At 42.3% G+C, this 23,561-nt stretch overlaps 1 protein-coding gene across 1 annotated transcript; it reads left to right on the top strand.

Moving 5' to 3' along the window:
* Positions 1-337: 337 nt before the first annotated feature.
* LOC308328309 (uncharacterized protein) lies at positions 338-16,177 on the top strand (the record flags this gene model as incomplete). Its single annotated transcript, XM_080782080.1, has 7 exons — positions 338-718; positions 6,036-6,146; positions 6,988-7,294; positions 7,748-7,840; positions 14,887-14,979; positions 15,504-15,596; positions 16,125-16,177. Exons 2-7 carry the CDS (start codon positions 6,114-6,116, stop codon positions 16,175-16,177), a joined length of 672 nt encoding a protein of 223 aa, XP_080638206.1. The 5' UTR covers positions 338-718; positions 6,036-6,113.
* Between the last annotated feature and the right edge of the window lie 7,384 nt (positions 16,178-23,561).

The raw sequence follows: 23,561 nt of genomic DNA on the forward strand, positions 1-23,561 counted from the left end.
AACTAAAACTAAGCATTTTCACCAAAATAAAAACTAGCAAACCCGCTCTAAAACTAAACTAACTGAATTAGAAAAAAATGTGTCAGAACTAACTTAAACTATAATGAAAAAAACAAAACTATTATAACCTGTGTGTGTGTGTGTGTGTGTGTGTGTGTGTGTGTGTTGGGTGGGGGTGTGTCCACTCAGTGTAAAATGTGTGTGTAGTGGGCGGGGGCATGCGCATACTCAGTTTCTACCATACCTGCACGCTGACACACCCACACCTGTTATGCCTGCTGCACTGACACACACACACACACACACACACGCACACACACACACACACACACACACACACACACACACACACACACACACACACACACACACACACACACACACACACACACACACACACACAACTTCAACCTGCAGCACCAGAACACAGATAAAAGAAAGACTTGCACTGATCACACACACACACACACACACGAAAGGAAAGGTGCTATGTTTACCCAGGGTAACTGGACTAAGCATCAGATACTTGTTTACAGCCAGGCCCTGCTTATTTCATAGAACATTTCATGGTAGGGGTTCAGTGCCTTGTCCAAGGGCACTTCAGCGGTGGTCATTTTAACGTGTCGGACCGCTGATTCGGACTGGCGACCTTCCGGTATCAAGACCGCTCCGCAATCCGTTCGGCCACACCACTTCAAACTGCAGCACCAGAGCACAGGTAAGAGAAAGACTTGCACTGATCACACACACACACACACACACACACACACACACACACACACACACACACACACACACACACACACACACACACAGAGGAATCTGTGCTGAACAGCAGCGACTTGTGTGAACTGTTGTGATAAAAGAAGGTTAGCCGATGGAATACAAAGACAGCAATGGTACAACAACCTTTACAAAGAAATGATGTATAATAGTAATGGTGTTTGGTTTTGGTCCTATATTCGGTATTTGGTTTTTGATATGGTTTTTGATATTTTACTCGTCTTAAATATAAACATAGCCTGATGAAGGCTGTATAGGCTGACATGTTGCTGGTTCAACTATATTTCACTGCATTTGAAGACAGTGTTTATTCTATTAAAGGTAAGATTTTAGGGCCAGTTTGGAATTGCAGCCGTCCGTAGGTGCCCTTTGAGAGCAGTTTTGAAGGAGTCTAGGGATTTGCATGTCTTAATGACTGTTGGTGTTGGTAGGACGTTCTACATTTTGGTGGCATAGGAGCGAAATTAATTTAGTCCCTTGTTTGTGCCGAATCTGGGTTGCACATGGTTTGTTGAACTCTGGTGTTGTGGGTGTGGATTTGGTTGACATTAAGGAAGTATTTAGCCGGGTACATGCAGGTATCTTGGTGCTGTATCGAATCTTGTGGACCAGACCCATTGCAAGATGCTGTACTCTGTTGACTGTCCTAAGCCATTCTAGCCTGTCAAAGTGGGCAGGGGTGAGGTGGGTTCGGGGAGTGAGGCCAGGTATAGTAGCCTGACCAGTTTGTTTTGGGAGGTCTGGAGCCTTGTTTTAAGGGCCTTTGAGGTGCTGTGGTACCAGGAGGTGCATACATAGTCGAAGAAACCTTGTACGAGGGCTCCTGTTAGGGCAGACCTGGGCATTGTACGGCCCACCGCCTGACTCTGACCGGCCCGTCAAAGATTACTTGATAATCAGAAAATAAAACATACTTTCTAATTACCTTATGGGTGGACTAAAACCGCATTGCTTTTATTTTGAAGCCCATGTATTCTCACACTGCACGCAATCTGCACGTCAACTGTGCACGTGAATTGCATGTGATTGAGAACCTATCTTTCTTCCTTGCGAAAATGTCGGCTTTTTGGATTAATTGTTGACTACGTCGGTGAATGCAAATAGCCATGAAGCATGCAGCTCCACAACACGGTAGGCGCAGGTGCATGCTTTGATTACCAAACTTCCTTGCAGGAGGAAAAGTTAAATCCCATTATGCTTCATTGCTTTATTTAACCCGCCTCGCCAATATAAAGTTAAGATGTTTTAAGATGCTGCCGTATGGCGTTGTTGCGCCCAGAATGTGGCATGCTTCTGAAGTTCAGAAAGCTTGGGCGATGCGCTGTGAGCTTGTGGATCGTCTGTTTTCGGCACACGAGTCGATCGACGTACCGTTGAACCACAAAGTAAATCTGGCAGAACGAACGTGCACACGTCAACATACAGCGCCTGCCAGGCTGCCAAGTCTCAACAATACCATCACTGGTTGGCTTATTATTGTTTTCAGAACGTGGTTGTTTAATGGTTGTGACTTAACACTCATCTCTCGATAGTAAGCAGCGCACCATGGGTTGTGAAAGTGGCACCTCCAGTGTCCTTCGAATGGAACTATTAAGAGAGCTACCTCTAATGTTGTCATTGTTAAAAAAAAATGCTAGTATTTACAGGACTTGCAACTTAAACAAAAACATAGTTTTCAACTGGAAAAGGAAACGTCTCAAGCCTGCAAGTAGAAAGTAAAATAATCACACCCATGTGAAGTGAGGGGTGCTCTTATTGTACATCATCATGATGTAAAATAGTCACTCTGCCTATAATTTGAGTCAAATGTTTCACATTTAGTTTACCATTGCTTTGCAAAACAATGCCATTTACTGCTATTTATATAGAAATAAAATTGATATTATGCATACTTTTCAGCCTTTTGGCCCGGCCCTCCAAAATATATAGTTTCTCATTTGGCCCCTTGGGAAAAATAATTGCCCACCCTGTGTTAGGGTCTTCAAGGCGTCTCATTTTGTATGTGCGTGGCAGACAGAATGTTGACAAAATGTCCACCACTAGCATTTCAGAGATGTCTGATTATTGGAAAAGTACTGCTTAGGGAGCGGCCATACCAACACACACACACACACACACACACACACACACACCTAACATCACATAGACGTTCTGCTATGTCCAGAATGTTGTCAGGTGAGTGATGTCACACTGGCCACTCCCATTTCCACCTGGACAAAAATAAATGCAATACTTCACCAGTTTGCTTCCTTTATTGCACGCACACACACACACGCACGCACACGCACACGCGCACGCGCACGCACGCACAGCACACACACGTGCAGAGCAGAGCAAAGGTCTGCCTGCCTGCATGTCTGCCTGCCTGCCTGCTTGTCTGTCTGTCTGTCTGTCTGTCTGTGCCTGCCTGCCTGCCTGTCCTGGATATGGAATAAACAAATGACACGGAAGCTCCTGTCAATTACTTCCATGAGAGGTGGTGGAGTTAGCTGCTTTATAGCAGACAGTTTGAGAGGGGGAGAGGTGGTGGAGTTAGCTGGTTTTTAGCAGACAGTTTGAGAGGGGGAGAGGTGGTGGAGTTAGCTGGTTTATAGCAGACAGTTTGAGAGGGGGAGAGGTGGTTTATTTAGCTGCTTTATAGCAGACAGTTTGAGAGGGGGAGAGGTGGTGGAGTTAGCTGGTTTATATCAGACAGTTTGAGAGGGGGAGAGGTGGTGGAGTTAAATGCTTTATAGCAGACAGTTTGAGAGGGGGAGAGGTGGTGGATTTAGCTGCTTTATAGCAGACTGTTTGAGAGGGGGAGAGGTGGTGGAGTTATCTGGTTTATATCAGACAGTTTGAGAGGGGGAGAGGTGGTGGAGTTATCTGGTTTATATCAGACAGTTTGAGAGGGGGAGAGGTGGTGGAGTTATCTGGTTTATATCAGACAGTTTGAGAGGGGGAGTGGTGGTGGAGTTAGCTGCTTTAGCAGACAGTTTGAGAGGGGGAGAGGTGGTGGAGTTATCTGGTTTATAGCAGACAGTTTGAGAGGGGGAGAGGTGGTGGAGTTATCTGGTTTATAGCAGACAGTTTGAGAGGGGGAGAGGTGGTGGAGTTAGCTGCTTTTGTAGACAGTTTGAGAGGAGAGATGGTGGAGTTAGCTGCTTTAGCAGACAGTTTGAGAGGGATAGAGGTGGTGGAGTTAGCAGTTAGTGGCCTAATTAATAGGACTTTAGGCACTACAACTTTTGCTAATAGGCTAGTAAAATTAGTATTAGTAGCAATTAGTAGCCTAATTAATAGGCTACAAATTGATGACATCACAGTATAGAGCTTGGTCAATGTCAAGGCCAGCCCAGGAATTTAACCCTGTCCCTGACTGAGCTCAGGTGTAGTTAACCCTGTCCCTGACTGAGCTCAGGTGTAGTTAACCCTGTCCCTGACTGAGCTCAGGTGTAGTTAACCCTGTCCCTGACTGATCTTGATTGATTGAATATTTTATTGAAAAATATATTTCCAAAAGGATAAAGTCACAAGAAAGCCGTTCGGCTTGTTTCCATTGTGCCTGCGCTGGCGCACGCCACGCACCGGAAAAAAAGGGTTCATCATCTGCAAGCTCACAAAGCGCTGTCATGCAATGATGCAACACTTGGAGCTTGTAGATAGTGATACACGGATGACAATAAACATTACACAGAATATACACCACTTTGCATTAAAACAATTGGTTGTGCATAGGAGGCACTTGTGAAACTATAGCCGGTTGATTTTATGGATGTGGAGGACTGCATGGTGTTGCGCTGTCGCTGTTGTGAAATGATCGAGTGGCATGCGGAAATCTGCAAACTCAACTCGGTGAACACGCATACGGTATAATAATATAAAAATGACGGCTGAGGCTGATTAAGTTTGCAAATAACGGCCCATGGGCCGTTATTTGGAGGAGGGCGGTTATTTGATGGAGGCGGTTATTACGCAAAATGGTGTCGGAACCTGGGCTGTTATTTGGTGCTGGGCGGTTATTTGCGCATGGGCTGTTATTTGGTAATATACAGTAGGTATAAGAACAGCTGTCTAACAGTAGAATATCAATTAAACTATAAGTATATACACTCTACAATGCTATGTCTAGACCAGTGTTTTTCACAATATATAGAGCTATTTAACACTGTTACTGAATACACACTATATAGCAATGATTACTGCCACAATATAGAGCTATTTAACACTGTTACTGAACACACACTATAGCAATGATTACTGTCACAATATAGAGCTATTTAACACTGTTACTGAACACACAATATAGCAATGATTACTGTCACAATATAGAGCTATTTAACACTGTTACTGAACACACTCTATAGCAATGATTACTGTCACAATATAGAGCTATTTAACACTGTTACTGAACACACACTATAGCAATGATTACTGTCACAATATAGAGCTATTTAACACTGTTAAGAATTGTAAAGATTGTAAAGATTTTTTGCCAAAAGCATGGAATTGTAGACAAAATCGTATCCCACAAAAACAGCATATTTTAGTTTTGTGTCTAAATCTCATCAAATGCTGGTCCGTGTCTCAAATTCCGACTAAAACTTAGTCAGAATTTGAGACACGGACCAGCATTTGGTTTTCAATTGTCATTTACTGACGGGCCTTCATGTGAAAAGGGTTGAAAACCATTGCTGTGCATGAACACAGTTAAAGGACCTATAACCTAACATAACATTCTACTTTTTCAATTTATTTTGTGTTTTTGGGGCTCCCATAATATGTGTTTTCTATCCCCACAAATAACCAATTTTGAACAATCAAGCTTTCATATCATATCAGGTGCTTTAATGGAAATTGCTCTCAGGAACAGCTCAACTGATTTTGTCCTCATCGTGATGTCATCAATGTCACCCTACTTTGTATAATTCCTCCTCTTCTTCAGTCTTCAGTTCCAAATTTGCATTTCTACTTTGTTTACAATGTCCACCATTGTTGATTTTCCAAGCTGCCATGGAATGGAAACAAGCCTGTTTTGATCAGTATTTGATCAGTATTAAAATGACTCAAATATTACATAATCTGCATATCAGCGCCCACCTCAGGACATTGTGGTACTGCAGCTAAAACTGCTTTCAAAGTCCAGAAAGAAATGACAAGGACTGGTTATATCAGAGTGGTGATTGAGGCTCAAACCATTAGAAATAACTAACTGAGGGACATGGACAATATGATATTAAATATTAAAAAATGCATCTTATTTGCGCTTTAAGTGTTGTTGTTGTTGTCGTCTGTCAGCGTGAAGCAGAAGAAGAAGCAGCAGAAGAAGAAGCAGCAAGGACGACATCAAGATGGGGAGGAGAAAATCACGGAGATGGAGCAAGGTCTGTTTATTTACTCACCAAACTAACTGAAGTCAGGGTTTAAATACATTGTAGAAATCCACTGTAAGAACGACGAAGACTGCAGCCATTAGTATTGGTGGTGAATTGAGAGAGATCAGTTGTTAAACAAATATTGCATTATTGTATCTGAAGTTATATTTTACCTAAATATTTTGCTGATACATTACAATGTCAAATAAATGTATGAAGATTATGAAATATACATGGCAACTAGAACACGCTCGTGCGCACACACACACACACACACACACACACACACACACACACACACACACACACGCTTTGCTTATGGTTGTCCATTGAATCCGATGATGACGTCCACTTCTATCTGTGATACGTCAGTAGCCTCATCCTCCAGGTGTTACGGTCAGTAGCCTCATCCTCCAGGTGTTACGGTCAGTAGCCTCATCCTCCAGGTGTTACGGTCAGTAGCGGTCAGTAGCCTCATCCTCCAGGTGTTACGGTCAGTAGCCTCATCCTCCAGGTGTTACGGTCAGTAGCCTCATCCTCCAGGTGTTACGGTCAGTAGCCTCATCCTGGGGGGGTGGGGGGGGTAGCTGGCGGCGGCAGCTGTAAGCAGAGAGTAGCAAGCAGAAAGCAGCATGCTACATGCACCATCTACAAACTATGCACTATCTATGCTACTATACCGCACTAGACACGTCGCCCTGTGTGAATTCCGTACTGTTCCCATAGTATGTGCAGTGATTGAATGAACTCCATTCAAGTGACTAGAAATATGTTTATTGTGTCTTTCATTGTGAACACGGCTTTAGAGAACAAAGCTGAGATGTTAACATCCTCTCTCCGTTTGCCCCAGGAACCATCCATGGATTTACTTGAGGAACTCATCTTGAAGACTCTGAAGGAGCTGAAAACCAGGGAGTTCGAGGACTTCAAGGTTCACTTGCAACACCCTGATATCTTTGAAGGCCTCGTTCCTCTCCCACCGCTTCCAACCCCAGAGGTTGTAATCCCACAGTGCTTCCTTGAGAAGAACAACAAGAAGGGCATCGCTCATCTGATGGTGTTGAGCTACCCCGGTCATGCTCCTCAGATCATGGTGAATGTTCTGAAGAAGATCCACAGGAATGATCTACTGCACAGGTTACCACACATGGCCAAAGGTAGGTGAACCTCATACGGTCTATCCCTGGCCAAAGGAGGAAATCTTTCATGGTGTCTTACATGGGAGACGGTTCAAAGGGGAGATTGTGCACTCATCTAGTGCATGTGTTTAGACACTTCAAAGGGGAGATTGTGCACTCATCTAGTGCATGTGTTTAGACACTTCAAAGGGGAGATTGTGCACTCATCTAGTGCATGTGTTTAGACACTTCAAAGGGGAGATTGTGGTTAGACAGCAAGGAAATAATCAAATATAATGTTTTCTTTCTGGAAACATTTGAACTTGAGTACTCAATTGACCTACTAGTACATTCTTCCCTGCTGCAATAACAGTTAGTTACCTTGCTAAACATTAATGTAATCAACTCAGTTTAATAGCCAGATAATAGTTAATTACTACCTGGTAACAGCAGGTTTCTTATACAATTCTGTTGTCTTTTCTAACTCAACAGTAGCTGTGACATCAGACCAGCATGAAGCTACAGGCGCTGACCCAACAATGTCAAGTTCAACGTCAGCAAGTGGAGGAGTCTCTAAAGCTGAAGGTGAGCTGAAACTACGAATAGATTAACTTATTACTATTATAATTATTATTAATTATTACTATTATTATTACTTATTACTATTAGAAAGAAGAAAATAAAGGCAGGAGACAAGACTATTTGTTTTGTTTTTCTTCTTATAAATGATTTGATCGGCCCAAAATATTGTGTTCATTGTCACGATTTGTCACGATCCGAGTTGGCTTTGTCCGCGGTGTAACCGTCTTTAAATAAATACTTTCAGAAACGGCTATGGGAAAAATGCATTGCTTTTCATTTCCTGGGCCACTCGCCGTTATGAAAGGGGGAGGGACTGTGACGCTCTATAGCAATGATTACTGTGACAATATAGAGCTATTTAACACTGTTACTGAACACACACTCTATAGCAATGATTACTGTAACAATATAGAGCTATTTAACACTGTTACTAAACACACTATAGCAATGATTACTGTCACAATATAGAGCTATTTAACACTGTTACTGAACATGCACTCTATAGCAACGATTACTGTCACAATATAGAGCTATTTAACACTGTTACTGAACACACTCTATAGCAGGGGTGTCGAACTCAACTTGGGGCGAGGGCCGCATTGGTCAAAAGGTCACTTGATGGGGGCCACAACCAGTTGTGGACGCACGCTCGATGTCTCAAGCCCAACACACACCGGCTCTGTCCGACGCGTCAGCGCACGTCGGACACCGCCGGTGTGCGATAGGTTCATTAATGGACGATAGGTTCGATAGGTTCAAATAATGGAGGCGGCTGTTTTGACGCGCGGCGTTCGCAGACGGTGTGGGAGGTCCTTCAGTCAGTCACTGCTATAATATCTATCTATCTATCTATGTATGCTCAGACCCAGCCAGCCAGCAACCACACACATAGTGCTCAGACCCAGCCAGCCAGCCAGCCAGCCACATACATAGTGCTCAGAGCCAGCCAGCCACACACAGCTCCGTAAGGGAGTGGTTGCACCACTCAAAAAATCTTCAAAAAACTGAAGAGGCTACTGGAGATTGGAGAACCTGATTTGGACATGATCTGATGCAGGACAATGTCACTATGACAGAAAGAGAAGATGGGTCTACACACACACACACACACACACACACACACACACACACACACACACACACACACACACACACACACGCGACTTTGTCCCTATAATATGCACGGCACCGTTCCACTTCATCATATCACACAAGAGACGCCACACACCAGTATGGAAGAGAGATAGTCACTTACTCACTTGTTGTAACTTGTAGGGATGCCACAAAGTGACCATCAGCCAAATTGAATAGTCGACAGCTCTGCCGATTAATAATCGATTAATTGAACCCACCCCCCATATTAATCAATATCAGATAAAACTTATAAGATTTTATATTATGCACATGCCATGGTCACATAACCATTATATGTTGAGTGCATGCTTTGATGGTTACAGTTTTATAATCGGTTTTGATGAGTAAACCTTTGTGGAGATCTTCTCAGTTCTCATTGTATGCTATAGTTACTGCCATTCAGGATGGAAAATGAAATCCATTTGGATTTGGGGAGAAGTAGTTTCATAAGGGGCTGGTATGAAGTACTTGATATAAAGAGAACATGTTCAGTTCACTAGTCTACACTCTACTCTACACCTGCCTTAATTTCATCTGATTGTCTGTCTGGCAGGCACTTAACAAGCAATCGTTAACTGTGTCTGTTAGAGAGAGGGGCAGAGAAGAGTGGCTTTGCTCAACTTGATTTATACTTATATTCTCCACTCTGATGAAGGTACATGTTCGATATATCATGCAGCCTTACTTATAAGCCTATATTTTGGCTATTAAAAAAAATAAAATAATAATAACTTATTTTTTTTTTGTTTTTTTGCTTGAGGCAGGCGGATCACATTAAATGACATGGCGGGCCACATTTGGCCCGCGGGCCTTGAGTTTGACACCCATGCTCTATACTGAGCTAAATCAAATCAAGAATGCCATCTGTGACTCACTGAGTTACGGTTGCTGCAATATGTCAGCCCAGGGATACAGGTTGGGGGAACCAAACAGATTATCAGAATATCAATATAATATGGTGAGGTGTAAGTACTCATGTTATTGGTTTTGTGGTGCTGCTGCAATTATCATGTCTTAAATAAAAAAGGATAGAAATAACAAACGTATAGATTTGCTTTTAACTTTTACATTTGCTAACTTAAAGGGTCACGCAAAAGGAGCCGTGGAGATTCCTCTGTCTCCTCGAACTCCGATTCAGAGGAGAGACCAAAGAGGAGAGAGAAGAAAAGGCGGAGAAAGTCGTCTTCTTCAGACTCCTCTTCAGATGACCGCAGGTCGAAGAAGAAGCAGGCTTCATTTGGAAAGCGAGGTAAAACAGATTACTCACATTGCTTCCTTCTGTATAATACACACACTCGCGCACACACAGCGCACAAGGACCATAAGTTTGCTCTGCACTGTTGAGTCCGATGCGGTTGTATCAACATTATTCAAGTGAAATGCGTAACGGCAAGTTTGGGCTAATATAGGCTACCAATATGTACGACACAGGGATTTACCGACGGAATTAACGTTATATATAGGTATATATATATATATATCTGATCATCTATATCAGGGGTGTCGAACTCAACTTGGGGCGAGGGCCGCATTGGTCAAAAGGTCACTTGATGGGGGCCACAACCAGTTGCGGACGCACGCTCGATGTCTCAAGCCCAACACACACCGGCTCTGTCCGACGCGGCGCGTCAGCGCACGTCGGACGCCGCCGGTGTGCGATAGGTTCATTGAAAATAATGGAGGCGGCTGTTTTGACGCGCGGCGTTCGCAGATGGTGTGGGAGGCCCTTCAGTCAGTCACTGCTATAATATCTATCTATCTATGTATGCTCAGACCCAGCCAGCCAGCAAGCCACACACATAGTGCTCAGACCCAGCCAGCCAGCCACACACAGTGCTCAGACCCAGCCAGCCAGCAAGCCACATACATAGTGCTCAGAGCCAGCCAGCCACACACAGCTCCGTAAGGGAAATCTTCAAAAAACTGAAGAGGCTACTGGAGATTGGAGAACCTGATTTGGACATGATCTGATGCAGGACAATGTCACTATGACAGAAAGAGAAGATGGGTCTACACACACACACACACACACACACACACACACACACACGACTTTGTCCCTATAATATGCACGGCACCGTTCCACTTCATCATATCACACAAGAGACGCCACACACCAGTATGGAAGAGAGATAGTAACTTACTCACTTGTTGTAACTTGTAGGGATGCCACAAAGTGACCATCAGCCAAATTGAATAGTCGACAGCTCTGCTGATTAATAATCGATTAATTGAACGCACCCCCCATATTAATCAATATCAGATAAAACGTATAAGATTTTATATTATGCACATGCCATGGTCACATAACCATTATATGTTGAGTGCATGCTTTGATGGTTACAGTTATATAATCATGCAGTTTTGATGAGTAAACCTTTGTGGAGATCTTCTCAGTTCTCATTGTATGCTATAGTTACTGCCATTCAGGATGGAAAATGAAATCCATTTGGATTTGGGGAGAAGTAGTTTCATAAGGGGCTGGTATGAAGTACTTGATATAAAGAGAACATGTTCAGTTCACTAGTCTACACTCTACTCTACACCTGCCTTAATTTCATCTGATTGTCTGTCTGTCTGGCAGGCACTTAACAAGCAATCGTTAACTGTGTCTGTTAGAGAGAGGGGCAGAGAAGAGTGGCTTTGCTCAACTTGATTTATACTTATATTCTCCACTCTGATGAAGGTACATGTTCGATATATCATGCAGCCTTACTTATAAGCCTATATTTTGGCTATTAAAAAAAATAAAATAATAATAACTTCTTTTTTTTTTGTTTTTTTGCTTGAGGCAGGCGGATCACATTAACCCATTCTGACCTGAGATCAGATTCATACGAGGTTTCCACGGGACACACACTGGTCTGATTAACCCATTCTGACCTGAGATCAGATTCTAAAAATGTCAGTCGTTCTTCGAATTTTTCAAAAATAGCAGACCTACAAGCTCATATCGCGCCACTCGGTGGCGCGATATGAGCTTTTAGATCTGCTATTTTTAAATAGCTAAAGCATAACATGATGCTGAACACCATAATGGGTTCCCGGTCTGAATGGGTTAAATGACATGGCGGGCCACATTTGGCCCGCGGGCCTTGAGTTTGACACCCATGCTCTATACTGAGCTAAATCAAATCAAGAATGCCATCTGTGACTCACTGAGTTACGGTTGCTGCAATATGTCAGCCCAGGGATACAGGTTGGGGGAACCAAACAGATTATCAGAATATCAATATAATATGGTGAGGTGTAAGTACTCATGTTATTGGTTTTGTGGTGCTGCTGCAATTATCATGTCTTAAATAAAAAAGGATAGAAATAACAAACGTATAGATTTGCTTTTAACTTTTACATTTGCTAACTTAAAGGGTCACGCAAAAGGAGCCGTGGAGATTCCTCTGTCTCCTCGAACTCCGATTCAGAGGAGAGACCAAAGAGGAGAGAGAAGAAAAGGCGGAGAAAGTCGTCTTCTTCAGACTCCTCTTCAGATGACCGCAGGTCGAAGAAGAAGCAGGCTTCATTTGGAAAGCGAGGTAAAACAGATTACTCACATTGCTTCCTTCTGTATAATACACACACTCGCGCACACACAGCGCACAAGGACCATAAGTTTGCTCTGCACTGTTGAGTCCGATGCGGTTGTATCAACATTATTCAAGTGAAATGCGTAACGGCAAGTTTGGGCTAATATAGGCTACCAATATGTACGACACAGGGATTTACCGACGGAATTAACGTTATATATAGGTATATATATATATATCTGATCATCTATATCAGGGGTGTCGAACTCAACTTGGGGCGAGGGCCGCATTGGTCAAAAGGTCACTTGATGGGGGCCACAACCAGTTGCGGACGCACGCTCGATGTCTCAAGCCCAACACACACCGGCTCTGTCCGACGCGGCGCGTCAGCGCACGTCGGACGCCGCCGGTGTGCGATAGGTTCATTGAAAATAATGGAGGCGGCTGTTTTGACGCGCGGCGTTCGCAGATGGTGTGGGAGGCCCTTCAGTCAGTCACTGCTATAATATCTATCTATCTATCTATGTATGCTCAGACCCAGCCAGCCAGCAAGCCACACACATAGTGCTCAGACCCAGCCAGCCAGCCAGCCAGCCACACACAGTGCTCAGACCCAGCCAGCCAGCAAGCCACATACATAGTGCTCAGAGCCAGCCAGCCACACACAGCTCCGTAAGGGAAATCTTCAAAAAACTGAAGAGGCTACTGGAGATTGGAGAACCTGATTTGGACATGATCTGATGCAGGACAATGTCACTATGACAGAAAGAGAAGATGGGTCTACACACACACACACACACACACACACACACACACACACACGACTTTGTCCCTATAATATGCACGGCACCGTTCCACTTCATCATATCACACAAGAGACGCCACACACCAGTATGGAAGAGAGATAGTAACTTACTCACTTGTTGTAACTTGTAGGGATGCCACAAAGTGACCATCAGCCAAATTGAATAGTCGACAGCTCTGCTGATTAATAATCGATTAATTGAACCCACCCCCCATATTAATCAATATCAGATAAAACGTATAAGATTTTATATTATGCACATGCCATGGTCACATAACCATTATATGTTGAGTGCATGCTTTGATGGTTACAGTTATATAATCATGCAGTTTTGATGAGTAAACCTTTGTGGAGATCTTCTCAGTTCTCATTGTATGCTATAGTTACTGCCATTCAGGATGGAAAATGAAATCCATTTGGATTTGGGGAGAAGTAGTTTCATAAGGGGCTGGTATGAAGTACTTGATATAAAGAGAACATGTTCAGTTCACTAGTCTACACTCTACTCTACACCTGCCTTCATTTCATCTGATTGTCTGTCTGGCAGGCACTTAACAAGCAATCGTTAACTGTGTCTGTTAGAGAGAGGGGCAGAGAAGAGTGGCTTTGCTCAACTTGATTTATACTTATATTCTCCACTCTGATGAAGGTACATGTTCGATATATCATGCAGCCTTACTTATAAGCCTATATTTTGGCTATTAAAAAAAAAGAAAAAAATAACTTATTATTATTTATTTTTTTGCTTGAGGCAGGCAATAACCCTAACCCACATTAAATGACATGGCGGGCCACATTTGGCCCGCGGGCCTTGAGTTTGACACCCATGCTCTATACTGAGCTAAATCAAATCAAGAATGCCATCTGTGACTCACTGAGTTACGGTTGCTGCAATATGTCAGCCCAGGGATACAGGTTGGGGGAACCAAACAGATTATCAGAATATCAATATAATATGGTGAGGTGTAAGTACTCATGTTATTGGTTTTGTGGTGCTGCTGCAATTATCATGTCTTAAATAAAAAAAGGATAGAAATAACAAACGTATAGATTTGCTTTTAACTTTTACATTTGCTAACTTAAAGGGTCACGCAAAAGGAGCCGTGGAGATTCCTCTGTCTCCTCGAACTCCGATTCAGAGGAGAGACCAAAGAGGAGAGAGAAGAAAAGGCGGAGAAAGTCGTCTTCTTCAGACTCCTCTTCAGATGACCGCAGGTCGAAGAAGAAGCAGGCTTCATTTGGAAAGCGAGGTAAAACAGATTACTCACATTGCTTCCTTCTGTATAATACACACACTCGCGCACACACAGCGCACAAGGACCATAAGTTTGCTCTGCACTGTTGAGTCCGATGCGGTTGTATCAACATTATTCAAGTGAAATGCGTAACGGCAAGTTTGGGCTAATATAGGCTACCAATATGTACGACACAGGGATTTACCGACGGAATTAACGTTATATATAGGTATATATATATATATCTGATCATCTATCTATAGCAATGATTACTGTCACAATATAGAGCTATTTAACACTGTTAAACAGCAGGTTTCTTATACAATTCTGTTGTCTTTTCTAACTCAACAGTAGCTGTGACATCAGACCAGCATGAAGCTACAGGCGCTGACCCAACAATGTCAAGTTCAACGTCAGCAAGTGGAGGAGTCACTAAAGCTGAAGGTGAGCTGAAACTACGAATAGATGTCTTCAATAAACTGATTAACCATTTGAACCCCAGCTTCCCTATTCTGAGGAGAACATTATCCACAAATAGCAGATTTACAAGCTCACAACACATTGCAATGTGCCATGTTGTTCTCTAAATAAATTATTACTGTCACAATATAGAGCTATTTAACACTGTTACTGAACACACTCTATAGCAATGATTACTGTCACAATATAGAGTTATTTAACCCATGCTGACCTCAGATCAGATTCTAAAAATGTCTTCTACATCCTGACAGTTTTCCATTCTGACCTGAGATCAGATTCTAAAAAATGTCTTCTATGTCAGTCGCTCTTCGATTAAAAGAAAATAGCAGACCTACAAGCGGCGCGCTATGAGCTTGTAGATCTGCTATTTTTAAATAGCTAAAGCATGACATAGTGCTAACACCAAAAGGGTTTCCCGCCCAAAATGGGTTAACACTGTTAAACAGCAGGTTTCTTATACAATGCTGTTGTCTTTTCTAACTCGACAGTAGCTGTGACATCAGACCAGCATGAAGCTACAGGCGCTGACCCAACAATGTCAAGTTCAACGTCAATAAGTGGAGAAGTCTCTAAAGCTGAAGGTGAGCTGAAACTACGAATAGATGTAAAACTGATTAACCATTTGAACCCCAGCTTCCCTATCCTGAGGAGAACATTATCCACAAATAGCAGATTTACAAGCTCAACACATTGCAATGTGTCATGTTGTTCTCTAAAGCAATGATTACTGTCACAATATAGAGCTATTTAACACTGCTACTGAACACACTCTATAGCAATGATTACTGTCACACTATAGAGTTATTTAACACTGTTACTGAACACTCTATAGCAGGGGTAACCAACCAGGGGTTCGCGAGCTACCGGTAGCTCGCGGGAACCTTTCAAGTCGATCGCGAAGTGACGGGCAGCCAGCCATCACTGCCAATACACAGCAGAATGTCGTACGCAAAAAAGAGCAGATCTACAAGCTAACAACGTGTGAGGCTCGATGCATTTTAGCTTGAAGATCTGTTCCCCTTGCTTCCACCGCACCGCCCTCGGCCCTCCCCCTTTTAGTGCTCATGTGCTCATGTGCTGTGTCCTGTTTGTCTGTTGTTCCCTCGCAGGCAGCACACAGCGTCAGAGTGAACGCAGTATGATAGCGTCCCCGACACGTTGAATACTAAACTTATTTGTAAAGTTCGAACGCCAACTTTTAACCAAACGTGGGAGAAACACTGTGCACGGCTGCACGCACAAATAAAGAGTGCACTCGCGCACGCACATGACGGATTATTATCGATCAAAACAATCCTTAGCGTCGCTTACAAAAACATGTGTTGCACAGCATGAATGATACGTAATCAGTTTAATCACCGACCTGGCTGGATAAATATCACTATGACAAAGTGTCAAAATGTTTAGTGCCGCTGTCAAAACATGACACAAAAAGCCACAGTTTTGAAGGAAGTGGGTCCTAGACAGGGCTTTGACGCTAGCTCATGGATGCATGGATGATAGACAGAATATCCGTTTTATCCTGCTGTTCTATCATGGGATATTCGATGCAGGGCAAGATGCTCGATTGTGAATTAAATTGTAACATTCTCCTTGGCTTTGACTACTTCAGACAGAACATCTGACACACAGCTACAGTAGACTATTAATTTACTAAGCTGGTAACTTACTCGGCTACCGTTGCTCGTTAAGCAGGTCACACAATGGATATGGACCACTGATATTTATCCAGCCAGGTCGGTGATTACTTATCATTCATGCTGTGCAACACATGCTTTTGTAAGCGACGCTAAGGATTGTTTTGATCGATAATAATCCGTCATGTGCGTGCGCGAGTGCACTCCTTATTTGTGCGTACAGCCGTGCAGTGTTTCTCCCACGTTTGGTTAAAAGTTGGCGTTCGAACTTTACAAATAAGTTTAGTATTCAACGTGTCTGGGACGCTATCATGAAGAACTCGTATGACTGACTCGCATCTTAATGACACCCTCAGACTGGCAATCACTAAATATGAACCAGATTTCAAAACGCTTGCAGATAAAGTGCAGTCACAGCAGTCTCATTAAAGGTGGGCTGACCCTGAGAGTATGTCACCATATCTGTGCAAATATATATGGTCATGTTATGCCTATGTCATTTGAACATCTGCCAATGTGAATATTCATTGAAATGAGAAACAAAATATTGTGCTGTAAAAGCAATTCATGTCCTTTGCATTTTGTTTTATTTAAAAAAAACTCAACAAAGAAGTTTATTTGTATTTTTGTCCTAATATATATTTCTAATACATTTGTCTTAATATTATTTGACATTGATAATATAACTTACTATAAGTATTTATTCAAATTTAAGCTTTAGTCTTTGTGTGGATGTGTGTATGTACATGCATTGAGCCTGTCAGAAATAGCAAAAAAACAAGTGTTTTTTCTAACATGTTTTAGTGGTAGATCTTGGGCTTGAAAAGGTTGGTTACCACTGCTCTATAGCAATGATTACTGTCACAATATAGAGCTATTTAACACCGTTACTGAACACACTCTATAGCAATGATTACTGTCACAATATAGAGCTATTTAACACTGTTACTGAACACTCTATAGCAATGATTACTGTCACAATATAGAGCTATTTAACACCGTTACTGAACACACTCTATAGCAATGATTACTGTCACAATATAGAGCTATTTAACACTGTTACTGAACACTCTATAGCAATGATTACTGTCACAATATAGAGCTATTTAACACTGTTACTGAACACACTATAGCAATGATTACTGTCACAATATAGAGCTATTTAACACTGTTACTGAACACACTCTATAGCAATGATTACTGTCACAATATAGAGCTATTTAACACCGTTACTGAACACTATAGCAATGATTACTGTCACAATATAGAGCTATTTAACACTGTTACTGAAACACACACTATAGCAATGATTACTGTCACAATATAGAGCTATTTAACACTGCTACTGAACACACTCTATAGCAATGATTACTGTCACAATATAGAGCTATTTAACACTGTTACTGAACACTCTATAGCAATGATTACTGTCACAATATAGAGCTATTTAACACCGTTACTGAACACTCTATAGCAATGATTACTGTCACAATATAGAGCTATTTAACACTGTTACTGAACACACTATAGCAATGATTACTGTCACAATATAGAGCTATTTAACACTGTTACTGAACACACTATAGCAATGATTACTGTCACAATATAGAGCTATTTAACACTGTTACTGAACACTCTATAGCAATGATTACTGTCACAATATAGAGCTATTTAACACTGCTACTGAACACACTCTATAGCAATGATTACTGTCACAATATAGAGCTATTTAACACTGTTACTGAACACTCTATAGCAATGATTACTGTCACAATATAGAGCTATTTAACACTGTTAAGCAGCAGGTTTCTTATACAATGCTGTTTTCTTTTCTAACTTAACTCAACAATAGCTGTGACATCAGACCAGCATGAAGCTACAGGCGCTGACCCAACAATGTCAAGTTCAACGTCAATAAGTGGAGTCTCTAAAGCTGAAGGTGAGCTGAAACTATGAATAGATGTAAAACTGATTACTAAACAGCAGGTTTCTTATACAATTCTGTTGTCTTTTCTAACTCAACAATAGCTGTGACATCAGACCAGCATGAAGCATTATCGTCCACCCCTACTTAGGAACAACCCAAAGAGCAGCCAGGATGGTGTGATGTTTGTTAGTATTACCTATACTGTAACTGCCCGCTTTTGCAATATTCATAGTGAACAAGGAAAACAACCGCACACTATCTTCAAATGCAGTGACCAACTTTTATTTTTAGGGAAATGGCAACGTTTCGGCCTATGCGGCCTTCATCAGGCTATCTTTATTCCATAAAGATGGCCAGTGTTTGGTTATGGAGGTTTTGTCCCCCTCGATGTTAGCGTTGCCGTTGGGTCCTGGGACAAATAATGACAACACGTCTATACAGCTATGTGACGACATGAGATTAGTAGGGGACAGGAGACGGAAAGTTGATCATAATAAGATTTTTTTCCCAAGCGATTCGCCTGGTGTCGCCTGGTTAGATGGAACATCCACATCCATTCCACACCATATAAGGCAACAGGAAATATCGAAATACGTCATCATAGCCTGCAGGATTCAGTGAACAAATGGATTTGTTCTGATCATGGACACGTAGGCATATAGCTATTTAAAATGTCAACCATATACGGCGGGTAGCCTATATCCTCTTTGTCAGATCCTCTTTGTCAGTAAGTGCAGGTTCATTTCATGATGTCATATTAAGATTTGCGGGACATTTGGCACCAAACATTGATCTCATGATGAGATCAATGTAGTAGCCTACAGCCAGTACACAGCTACAGTTGCCCATATTATAATGAATTAAGGTGAGCTGGCTTAAAACTATGACTGGCCGAATTGCACGCGCTGATGCCATAATGTGGACTGCTGTCTGTCTGTCAGACCGGCATGTCTGTGAACCATAGAATGCATTAGAGCTAAAAAGGTGTCGGGCTCGGGGGCAGATTCTGTATTGGACTCTAGGCAAACTTGCCTCTAGAATGCATGCATATACAGTAGGCATACACAAGTGATACTTGGCTTTTATATAGGATATATCATTTTTTTATGTGCTGACCAATGTTGGGGACACATGCCTACATATTTTATCTGAGATTTGGGAACTTTTTATTGATTCAGCAGGAAGACTAAAGCCTTCTACGCAAGCGTATGGCCTTTAGACTACCATGAGAGCTGGCGTAGCTATGTGCAGAGTTTCCGACCAACCAACGTCACCGTCAAGTTCACGGAGATGGCCATGAATTCCCACGCAATGTGGGAATCCACGTAAATGCCTGTCCGCTCACGCTCCGCTCGCGTAACGTCACGTTATGAACGTACACGCCGTTGTGAATGAGGACCAGTGAGTTCTGTCCAATGAGGTGGAGTTTACACTCCTTCCAATGAGAAAAGGTTACATTTCTTCTTTGTTCAACAGCTGTGCCTCATCCAGAGAAGACCATGGCTTCCTCTCACGGAGATCCTCTACAGGTTGGTTTACTGGCAAATAGCAGCTCAAAATAAGGTTCATTAATACAATTAATTTGCATATTGAAAATAATACTACCTGTTACTCATCCTATAGGGCTCTGTGGACATATTGGTGGCCAACAAGGTGGAACTGATCAAGTGGCTCAGATCAGATCTCCTCATTCTACAGCATGCTCAGTGTGAGGGAATTATTGATGACAGAGTTTATAATAGACTGAAGCATACAGCGCAGCCAGAAGATGTTTGTATTGAGCTTATTGATACAGTGATTAGTGGAGGAGAGGGAACTTCATCTCAGTTCCTTACACTTCTCAAAGATCCAGAGATTCTCGTCACGTATCCACAACTCAAGGAATGGAATCCTTCTGCTGCGCTGCCAGGTAAGAAAGTAAAGAAAAGGCGCTTAATTGTATTTGTTGTGCCAGGTGGATGTAACATCTACTTTGTTTGACTGCATAATTCATTGAAAGCATGAAAAGTTTATCTTAATGTCTAATGTAACACACACACACACACACACACACACACACACACACACACACACACACACACACACACGGACCCAATATGATGATGTGTCTCCACTCTGACCAATCACTGTCTCACATCTCAGCTTTAGAAGAGAAGGCAAGACGAGAGAGAGCTGCCAAACTGAGAGGTAAGTTGTGTGTGTGTGCGTGTGTGCGTGCCTCACAGTTAGACAAAGATATTTGTTATAGTTGTGTTCACTAACAGTACTTCTAGAAGGACATACTTAGCTTAGGATTCCTAACTGTTTAGTAGAAGGATTAATTGGCAGCAATCATAGAGAGCCTCTGAGAATACATGCAGTCCTGTACACTGTGTTTATAGCCTCCATTTACTACTACTAATACCATCTGTACACTGTGTTTATAGCCTCCATTTACTACTACTAATACCATCTGTACACTGTGTTTATAGCCTCCATTTACTACTACTAATACCATCTGTACACTGTGTTTATAGCCTCCATTTACTACTACTAATACCATCTGTACACTGTGTTTATAGCCTCCATTTACTACTACTAATACCATCTGTACACTGTGTTTATAGCCTCCATTTACTACTACTAATACCATCTGTACACTGTGTTTATAGCCTCCATTTACTACTACTAATACCATCTGTTAGGGCTGCACGATTTTGCCTAAAAAAATAACCTTGATTATTTTCTCTGAAACCTCGATTTCGATGTGAATTTTCCTATTGGAATAAATTCCAAACCTTAAGGATCCCTGGCTAATAAGACAAATATGCCTTAAAACATTATACTTGCCCTCTATGCATATTTTTTTTATTTTAAAACACCATCAACATTTTATTTCTTTCATAAAGAGATAAAGAGAGGGACTGCTCCCATCGCAGGTTGATGATATGTCCATGTGTGGTCCAGCTAGCTCATGTCCATGTGTGGTCCAGCTAGCTCTGGTCCATAGCCTTAAGCAGTAAGGCTATGGACCAGAGCTAGTCCAGCCCTATGGAATGCATATGCTAATAAAACAACTTAATACTTCCTAAGAATAATATGAGCATCAAAGCAATATTTAAATACTTTTTTATTAGCATGTGCATTCCATACATTCCCTGGGGCTGGACCACACATGGACATACAGTATGTCATATGACATCCTCAACTTGGACAGGAGCAGTTCCTATTGAGTGAAAGATTCTCTATTTATGAAAGAAATAAAAATATATTTAAGGTGTTTTTATTCTTTAGATATAGAGGGCAAGTATAGGCATATTTGTCTGGCCAGGGATCCTTTTAAACAAAGATAGATAAATCCCCTTTGGGATTAAACAAGTGAAAACGTTTACAATACGTCCAAATTAACTTAAATAAAAAAATAGCCAATTTAACGTTTAGTTGCCCACTTTTCCTCCACCCATGCAATGTGAAATGCCTCTGAATCTGTAGGCCTAATCGTTTTCCATTTTGATTATGTCTCGTCATATGGGCCACATCTCTTTTCAACTTGTGACAGCCAGCTTGTGTGCTGTGAAGGCAAAGGTTTCTGAACATCTCATCCTCCATTTTTACACGTGCTGAAAATAGACTACTAGCTCACAACGTGTTGCGGAGGCGACATTGTGAGCTTGCAGATCAGCTATTTCTTTAGCATGCTGATGCAACAGGTCGTACGGCGAAACATAAGACAGGCTTCCCTTGTGTTTTTAGCAGAGGCGACGCACACAGTCAATACAGTCAGACACAGTCGGACAGGAGGTGGTGAACCAGAGCTACTCGCTGCTATGCCTGTCCATTCTCCAGGCACTAGAACAATACGTGCTGCCGTCTCCCACAGGGACCGACCGACCCAACTAAAACCTGTCCCCGTAAAAAGTCGATCTGTGCCTGTGAGAGACTGCAACACGAGCGTCCCAACCAGGGGGGCAGTTATACAGATATTCTGTGAAGCCACTAAGGAAATCGGGACTTCCTGAAAGTTCATATAATGGCCTGTTGTGGCGCTGTCATTGGGCCCATATCTCCATAGAGGTCCATGTATTTGGACCCAACTTCACCTAGACTGTATTACCTTAATAAACATGGTCATGAATACTTTCTGCTTCCAGTCACTAGTTTAAAGTCTCATTTCTCATGTCATAATATTCTTTTGGGAAAATTATGGTCCCATTTATTTAAAAAATGACCATAAAGTCGAGTATTTTCTGAGGGGCGTGGCTACCGTTACAGTCTATGATCGGGAGCCACCCCCCATTCGAGTCAAAATAAAAACCAACGAAGAAGAAGGTGGGAAGTCTCGCCTCGTTGTCTGGGCCAGCCAATGGCCAGCTGGGCCCAAACGGATCTAGAAAGATCCATATGTTTTTACAGTATATGGTAGTGACACATAAACATTGATTGATTGTTGACAGCAGGGTCTCAGAGTCCAGTGAGTTGTCATAACTAGTCCACAATGACTGGAGTGGAAAATGTTCTATTCACTAGTTGGAATGAACACACCATTGTGGAAGGTTTAAAGGTTTTATTGAATGAATGAATGACATGATGAGGAGGAGAGTGGGGGGAGCGAGGCGTGGGTTCGCCGACCCTGGAGTCTTTGGGGAGGGGGTCGTGTGGCGGTCAGCCCGCGGTACACGTGGAGGCGTGATCCCCCCATGGGAACTGTGAGGAAGGGAGGAGGTGAGAAGAGATGGAGGAGAGTGGAGATGCTGCTGGTCCTGTGGTGGTGATGGGGATGGTGGCGGGATACGAAAAGCACAACCTTCTTCAAAGAAGACGGCTTGTTCTTCAAACAAACGGTCTACTGCTTTGTTCATCTGAGCATCCAGGAGTTTCTGGCTGCAGTCTACCTGTTCCACTGTTTCACAACAGAAGAACACGGAGGTCCTGAAGACATTCCTGGAAGATGATGGTGACAGTTCCCTGTCTGACTTCCTGAAGGCTGTTATGATGAAAACCCT

Source organism: Protomyctophum bolini (assembly GCF_963924005.1).
Source record: "Protomyctophum bolini genome assembly, chromosome: 14".
In the NCBI taxonomy this organism is placed as follows: Eukaryota; Metazoa; Chordata; class Actinopteri; order Myctophiformes; family Myctophidae; genus Protomyctophum; species Protomyctophum bolini.